Genomic DNA, 8,253 nt, shown 5'->3' on the forward strand with positions numbered 1-8,253 from the left:
ATACGAGACCCTCCAGGGCTGGTGTCGGGGTGACCCATTGCCCGTCTCTCATAGCCACCAGTGATAAGGTGAGCACACCCCATTGCTTCCTTGTTCTAGCTGTGTGTGGGGGGTTCAAGGACTTGGACTACAACACCTGCTGCTCAAGCACAGAGAAGAAGCTCAAGTGGGGCTCCAGGATCTTGCACCTTGTGTCATTTAGAAGCAGCAGCAGGAGGAGTTGAGAGGTATTTGGATAACCATGTGTTAGTACTGATATGGAAAATGCCGCCTGCCAAGGAGCCAAACCAAGAGCTGGAGACATAAGTTAGACGGCTTTCAGCATGGCTTCTTTGCAGAGGTAGGGTAGGGCTGGGCCCTGCTCTACTCTCAGCTGCAAGGCTGAGGGAGCTGGAAGGAGCATCTGAAAAAAGAGGAAAAGCCCTTGCTTGGGTGAGCCCTTGATTGCCTTGCCCTCGGGGATGGGGCTGCTCTAACTGGGCACAAATGCCGGGGAAGGGGGTGGGGAGGTGGGAAGACGGGAAAGGCTGTGGACAGCACAGAAACTACTCGTGGTGGGCCAAACTTGTGGTGGGACCAGACCTAGATCTTTCAGTGACGCCGTTGTGGGAGGGAGAGTGAAATTCCCAGCGTTTCCTAGCAATGAAACATAGAAAGGGTGGTGTGGGGGGGAAGGAGCCACAAATAGGTTGCAACGGACGCTGAGCCAGCACCAACGGGCAGGAGCGCGGCAGTCGCCGCAGGTGGGTCGGTGGAAGCGCTGCCTCCCGGCACCGCGGAGCAGGGGAGGAAGAAACACCGAGATACCCTGTCCCTGCACCTCGGGGGTGCTCGGAGGGTCCGCGGTGCCGCGCTCGGCTCCAAGGGCTGAGCATCCCGGGGCGGAGCGGGAGGCACCGCGCACCCCAGGGGGTGTCTGCCGCCTCGGGCCCCGCGCCCGTGTGCCCCGGTGCTTGCGGGACTGCCCTCCTCGCCCGGCGGCTCCGGGGCGGGCGGCGGCGGCGGCCCCGCCCGGTGCGGCGGCGGCGGGCGGAGCCGGCGTGCGGGCGCGGCCCCGTCTCCCTGCGGCTCTCGGCGGTGCGGCGGCCCGGCCGGCTGGGCCCCCCGCAGCCCCGGGCATGGGAGCCCGCGGGCCGGCGGCCGGGGCTGGAGGAGGAAGAGGAGGAAGAGGAAGAGAAGGAGGCGGCGGCGGGGGCCGCTGACCGGCGCCGGGGCGGCGCGGCAGCCCCGAGGCCGCGGTGAGTGGAGCGGCGCGGACAGGCCTGGCCGGGCGGGGGAGGCCCGGGATGCGACCCGGGGGATGCGATCCCGACCACTGATGGGTGGCACCGCCCCGGCTCGGGGAAAAAGCCTCATTTTGAGGTTCTCATTTTTTTTAAATAAGTTTTCGCATGTGTCGGGGGAAAATTAAGGGGGCGGGGGGACTGTTAGTTGTGCTGAATGCGGCCCCTCGCCCCGCTTTTGGCCGGGAGGTGGCCACCTTTGCTGGCACCGGGGCCATCGGCTCCCGCCGTGCCTCCCTTCTCCTAGCCCCGGGATGTCTTGTGGGAAGAAGGATGGAGTCCATAGAGATGAGCATCCTCTCCAGAAAGAGCATCACCAGCCCCACGGCATGCACCGCACCAGCGTGAATCCGGCATGAATCCCTGGGGACCAGCTTCCCAGCCCCAGGTTGCTTTTGGCCTCTCACATCCTGCAAAGATGCTGCGGTGGGGGGAGATGACATCATATTTCATAACCCCCTCCTTAGTGGATGTTTCTAAGCCCACTCATGTTCGTGGCGTCCTGTGGCCACCGTTCAATGGAGTGCTTCGCTTTTGTTCCTGTCGAGTATCGCTCCCTGCTTGCCTCATGGACCGCCCTGCCAAAGGGCCCCTAAAACCTGCTCTGATTTTTCCTTATCTCCTCCTCATCTGGTTGTTGAGGCATTGCTGCTCCATATGCTGCGAGGGTTTTTGGGGAAGGTTTCTGGCAGGTGCTGGGGCCAGGTAGGTCCCTACATCAAGGGCTGTGCAGAGTGACAGGGCACCGTGACCAGGAGAAAGTTTGGGTGATAACAGCAAAGCCAGCTTTTCTCCAGAGGGCAACTTTCTAGAAAGGACCTGGATGAGGGGTCGGGCTGCTGACATGTGCCAGGAGACCCCAGGCAATGGGGACGCTGCTCTGTATCCTGTGGAGAGAGGGTGGGCACAGTTGGGGCATTGGGCTCAGAGCATTTTCCAGCACTTCCCTGCCTGCGGTGGGCTCCTGCCAGCACGCTGCTGCCTGACGGGGTCAGCCCTGCGACTGGGAGGGGGCACCCCGGAGCAGAATTGGGCGAAGGATCTTGCTTTTCACCTCAGCTCCTATCCCGCTCCCAGCCAGTGTGGCCATCGCTGCTGGCTCAGTGCCCTGCGGATCCCCAGGGGGCCCCACTGGACAGGGCTGGCAGCTGCCAGTGGCTGGTCCCAGGCTGGTTGCCAGCACCCTTGAGTCCTACCTGCAATTCTGACGGGGGGTCCTGCTGCAGATCCCCAGGCACCGGGGTCCCCCTGGGGCCCTGCAGCGGCACTGGCCTATCCCAAGGTCCCCAGGTCCTTGTGAACCTCTGTGCCTGTCCCTTGTGATTGCCTTGCCCTGTCCTAGCAGCTTCCCTGAGTGTGGGGACTAGGGGGGCAGGGATCAGGGCAGGAGCTGTAGTGCATGGCTGTACTGCAGCCCGAGCTCTGGCAGTGGCAGGGCTGGGAAGGGCCTCATCTGGGACTCTACAGTGACTGTCCCAGCTGGTTTCCCAGCAGGGCTCTGGCCCAGCTCCAGGTGTCATGTGGGGAGATAAGAGGACCCTGACTCCTGGCAGTTCCCAGTGTCCCAGGGGGCCTCGCCACTGCCAGCAGCAGGAGGAGAGAGGATCTGCGCTGCTGGCTGTAAGCCGGACCCCCCTGGACATGGTTGGGAACTGTGACTCCTGGGGGCTGGGACGTCCTGCTTGGCTCAGCTTGGTGTCAGCTGTGCAGCTGCTCTCCTGGTGGGTGCCCCGAGGATGGCCCCTGCTGGCATGACTCTCACTGCTGGCCCTGCTTTGGTGCCGCTGCTGGGCTGTAGCACTGTGGGGAGGGAGCAGAAAGGGGAACAGGGGAATGGGGTGCCTCAGAAAGGAGTGGCTGGTGGGGGAACCTGTTCTTTTGGGACATCCCAGGCTGGCCATGTTTTTGGAGAGCGTGACCTTCTCCAAGGACCCAGCCTGCATGGGGCAGGTGGCACCTCTGGAGGTGCCTTTGTGGCACCTGTGGAGGTGTCCCCATCCTCTGCCTCAGTGGGGAAAAGGGAAAAGGAGTGAATCTGTCCTGTTCCAGCCTCGGCCTAGGCAAGCAAGGAGGAGACTTGCTGTGTAGGGCTGAGGACCTCTTGGGCTGTACCTTCAGAGCAGGGGCCCAAGCACAGCATTCCCCCTGAGGTGCTCTCTGGCATACCAACCTGCAAGCCCTTCACCTCTGCACGAGGCCTGTGCTTCTGCCCAAGTGTCATTTGGGCTGGGGTTGGGGGCTCAGGCTTGTGGTGTCCTGACCGTGGGGTTTCTTGGCAGGATCAGGACCGTGGCTGGAGCCGCCTCCCTGCCCCACTAAGCGCACATGTCCGCCTGCCCGTGCCCGGAAGATGACCAGGCTGCTCTTGGGGGTTACCCTGGAAAGGATTTGCAAGGCCGTGCTGCTGCTCTGCCTGCTCCACTTTGTCATCATCATGATCCTCTATTTCGATGTCTACGCGCAGCACCTGGACTTCTTCAGCCGCTTCAACGCCAGGAACGCCTCGCGCGCCCACCCCTTCTCCAACTCCTCCCGCCCCAACGGCACCGTTCCCAGCTACGGGCCGGCCGGTGCTGAGGCCCCATCCCCCAGCACCAAGCCCAGCACCAACCAGTCCACCACTGAGAAGCCCTTGCAGCCCTGCCAGGAGACACCTCCCGGCTTAGGTGAGACATGTGGGTGAGTGTTGGGGATGAATTTGGGCTCTGACTCTGAGCATAGGGCTGAGGTGGGTCCCCGTGGATGACATCCTTATGCCCTGGGCCCTGGACGTGGCTTCTTGGTGGTCCCCAGCGGTGAAGCAGTAGAGAACCCCCAGCCTGGAACTGGCCCTAGGACAGCTGGTTTCAGGTTTTGTTAGCCCAGTCTTTCTGCTCCCGTTTAGGAACGGTTTTGGGCGTCCTCTGCCCTCGGCAGTGCCGGTTCCCCTTACAGGTCCCCCTCACTGTTTGCTTTACCAGCCTGGGCGGGAGCAGCAGGTGACCATGACCCTAACCATGTCCTGTCCATCACCCTGCCCTCCCTCTTGCAGTTGGACGCCTGCTCATTGAGTTCAGCTCTCCCATGAGCATGGAGCGAGTGCAGCGGGAGAACCCTGACGTGCGCCAGGGTGGCAAGTACACCCCGCCAGACTGCCTGCCCCGGCAGAAGGTGGCCATCCTCATCCCCTTCCGGCACCGCGAGCACCACCTCAAGTACTGGCTGCACTACCTGCACCCCATCCTGCGCCGGCAGAAGGTGGCTTACGGCATCTACATCATCAACCAGGTGAGGGGGGCAGGGGCGAGGGGGTGGCGGGGCTGGGGGCGGCAAGCAGGCATCGCTGAGCTCTGCCCTGCAGTTCGGTGAGGACACCTTCAACCGGGCCAAGCTGCTCAACGTGGGGTTCATGGAGGCACTCAAGGACGACGAGGAGTATGACTGCTTCATTTTCAGCGATGTGGACCTCATCCCCATGGACGATCGCAACCTCTACCGCTGCTACGAGCAGCCGCGGCACTTTGCCGTTGGCATGGACAAGTTTGGGTTCAGGTGGGTGCCCTGGGGAGCTGGGGTGGTTTTGCCCACTCAGGGCTGGGGTATCTCACTGGGATGACATTGGGGCCACCAACCTTGATCGTCACCTGGGGCAGGCCTGAGGTCACTGGCTTGAATTGTGGACCTGGGATGGGAGAGGGTACAGAGTTCTGGGTAGGAGTGTGACACAGGAAACTGCTGGTGCTTGTACCTGGGGGTCCCCATGGGGCTGACCTCCATCCTTGCCTGTCCCCGGGGCTGACCTGTTTGCTGTCAACCTGCAGGCTGCCCTATGCTGGCTACTTCGGTGGTGTCTCTGGGCTAAGCAAGTCCCAGTTCCTGAAGATCAATGGCTTTCCCAATGAGTACTGGGGCTGGGGAGGAGAGGATGATGACATCTTTAACCGGTAGGTGTCAACCCCTTGCCAGCACTGACTGGTTGGGGTGTACCAGGGCTCCCCACCAAGGTTCCTCGTTTTGTGGGGAATGTGTATGGGCTGTGCTACATGTCAGGGAGGCATTGAATTACCCTCTACTTTTAGGGTTGATGACCCTCATGGATGGAACTGGCCCCTCCTAGGGTGTTGGGGGGCTGTGGGGCACCCGTCCACCTTCTTTGTGGCTGAACCTGCCCCAGCACAGTATGAGGTGCACCAGTGGGGTGGTGTGCCTGTGAGCTCTGCTCCAGACCAGGGCTAGCATGCTAAATTTGGATGCATCCAGGGCTGAGATGAAAAACTTGGAAGCATCTCAGTGGTGGCCGTGCAGCGGCCACACAGTCATTCCTGCCAGCAGCCGGCAGGCAGCAGCACAGCCGCGTGCAGAGCCGAGATGATTCCCCCCACACACCCCCTGCGTTGGATGCCAGAGCTGGGCAGTGGCCACCTCATCTCCCTGGGGCTGCCCAGGGGAGCTGTGTGCAACCAGGGGTACATAACCAGCCTGTAACGGCCAGACGAGCAAAACACCCTGTGGGTGCCGTGGACACGTGGCACGGTTGTGATTTCCACACAAGGTGGGCTCAGGGTGGGGGACAAGCAGCGTGTGGAGCCCTGGAAGAGATTCAGGCAGCCCTTGATGTGAGAGGAGGACTCCAAGGGAAGGGCTAGGCAGCGGCATTCGGGGAATGTAAAGGGCAGGGGCCACGGAGGGAGGAAAGGATGGATGGCTGCACAGGGATGGCTGCCTGTGTGCAGCATGGGCTGACCACAGCTACTGGGAGTGGCGCTTTGGGCACAGTCTGCCATGGGGCATGTGGCACCCTTGGTCGTGACACTGGCCTGGGTGGGGCCTGGCTTTGCTCATCTTGGCTTGGCACAGCTTTGTTTAACCAGGGACAGGTTTATTTGGCCTGGGGTCTGACCCTGGAGTCTCTGGGCTGGGGAATGTCCCACCCTGGTGCCCACACACTGATTCCCCCCCCTGCTCCCGGCCCCCAGCATCTCCCTGAACGGCATGAAGGTGTCGAGGCCCGACATCCGCATTGGGAGGTACCGCATGATTAAGCATGAACGTGACAAACACAACGAGCCCAACCCGCAGAGGTGAGTGAGCCACAGGGGCTGGGGCAGTCGGGACGCTGGGCAATCACTGGGCTCCTCTGCTCTGCTCACCCCCGCAGGGGTCTGGCACTGCTGGCACTATGGCAAGACATTCCCCCATCCTCATCCTGCTCCTCTCTCCACCAGATTCACCAAGATCCAGAACACCAAAATGACAATGAAGCGGGATGGGATCAGCTCGCTGCAGTACCGGCTGGTGGAGATCTCACGCCAGCCCATGTACACCAACATCACGGTGGAGATCGGCAGGCCACCGCCCCGCCTGGCCCGCGGCTAGTGCTGCTGTCACTGGGAGCTCCTGTGCCCAGGCTGGCTGGGCACAGCGGGTTTTGCCCCAGCTGAAGAGTCAGGACTGGACAGGGATGTTTTCTGCCTACTCTGCTGCCTTCTGGAGACGGCTGCCCCCCAGCCGGCCCCTCAGTCCCCAGGATTTCTGTCCCCCCCATCCCCACGAGTGTGTTTGCAGGACCCCTGCCCCATACGTGGTGTGTTGGCGGACGAGCCCGGCTGCCCTGTGAGCAGCTCCCGGCACAGAGGGAGGGGGCAGCCCCAGGCCTGGCAAGGAGCCCCCAGCCTATGCCAGCTCCTGCCTGCACCGTGGGCGGGGAGGGTGAGATCCCACTGCTCTGTGAGAGCTGGGGATCCCCACCAGCGCTGTGAGAAGCGGGGTGCAGGCTTCCCCCTTTGCCAGCGCTGGAGCCTCTGCTGCCCCAGCTGGGGATGGGAGCAGCCCAGGCCCCCCCAAACAAGCAGGCAGGATCAGGGCAAGGTTGCTGCCCTGGCCGGGCGTTGCCCACGCTGCTGGACATGCAGACGTGGCTCGCTGTCTTCCTCTGCTTTAGTCTGGTGCTTAGAGCCGGGCCCCGTCTCAGCTCTGCCAAACAGAGACCTCTGGTTAGCAAATGTCCCTCGCTGTGCCTCAGTTTCCCCAGGGCTGGGGGGATGGTGGCTGTATCCCATCCCCCTTCTCCAAAGGCAGGTGCTGTGTGTGTGTGTGCAGCTCCTGCCTGCACCTGCTCTCACCTGCCCTCCCCGCTTTGGCGGGGGGAATAGGGCTCATTTGAATCCCACAGCCCCTCTTGTTGGGGGCTGGTGCAGCCTCCCTCTAGCAGGGAGGGGATCTTCCCCCTTGGAATCTCCCCTTGTCTGCCTTACCCCTTTCAGGCTAGGGGCAGGGGGGCTGCAGGAAGGAGCAGCTGGGGCATGCAGGGCAGGAGCCCTGTGCCCCTCCATGGGACTGGGAGCCCCGGCATCCTTGACACCCCACGGGGCGCTGGGAGCAGTGGGGTTGGGAGCAGGGCAGCATGCCAGGGCTGGGGGGCACCGGCAACTTTTGTACATTTGAATGTCTGACCCTTTTTTCAGCGTACGTTGAATGCAGCGTTCGGTCGTAGAGACCGGGGGTTTTGTATTTAATAAAAGTTTGAAAAGTTGGCGGGGTTTGTGGGGTGGGGTGGGGGAAAATCATGGCAGGATGGGGCAGTGGGATTTATGGGGTGGGGGGAGCAGCCTTGTCTGCCACCTCCAGCTGCAGGCTAGAAGGCAGAGCCCCTGCCTCACCCTACCCACCCTTGGAGGCCCCCCCAGCTCACTCAGCACTGGGGGTCCTCACAAGTTGCTCAGTCTCTGCTAGGGCAAAGTGCCCAGGGCAGGTACAGGGCAAAAACAGCTCTCCTCACTGTGCCATGGACACTTGCTGCCCTCCCCTTCCTTTGGGGACAGTGCTCTCTCCCAGAAGGAATAAGCCCCTGTCCCCCATCCTCTGCCTTAGCTCCAACTGGTTTTGTAGGTCCAAGTAGAGCAAAGGAGCATTCCTCAGAACCCAACCTGGCTGCTCAGTGCCAATGCCTTCCATTAGAGGGGAAAAGAGCTGCACCCGTGGGATGTGCTCC

General features: G+C 62.1%; 1 protein-coding gene across 2 annotated transcripts; it reads left to right on the top strand.

The window, feature by feature from the left end:
* The first annotated feature begins 1,172 nt into the window (after positions 1-1,172).
* B4GALT2 (beta-1,4-galactosyltransferase 2) lies at positions 1,173-7,795 on the top strand. Of its 2 annotated transcripts, none has more exons than XM_027747170.2 (7): positions 1,173-1,238; positions 3,563-3,949; positions 4,315-4,550; positions 4,624-4,814; positions 5,084-5,206; positions 6,239-6,343; positions 6,488-7,795. In XM_027747170.2, exons 2-7 carry the CDS (start codon positions 3,634-3,636, stop codon positions 6,636-6,638), a joined length of 1,122 nt encoding a protein of 373 aa, XP_027602971.1. In that variant the 5' UTR covers positions 1,173-1,238; positions 3,563-3,633; the 3' UTR covers positions 6,639-7,795. The 2 variants fall into 2 exon arrangements, with proteins under 2 accessions (XP_027602971.1, XP_039240667.1); XM_039384733.1 differs by lacking the exon at positions 1,173-1,238 and adding an exon at positions 1,444-1,671.
* Positions 7,796-8,253: the final 458 nt, after the last annotated feature.

This window comes from Pipra filicauda, unplaced genomic scaffold (assembly GCF_003945595.2).
Source record: "Pipra filicauda isolate LSUMZ 115617 unplaced genomic scaffold, ASM394559v2 scaffold36_size6622888_pilon, whole genome shotgun sequence".
NCBI lineage: Eukaryota > Metazoa > Chordata > Aves > Passeriformes > Pipridae > Pipra > Pipra filicauda.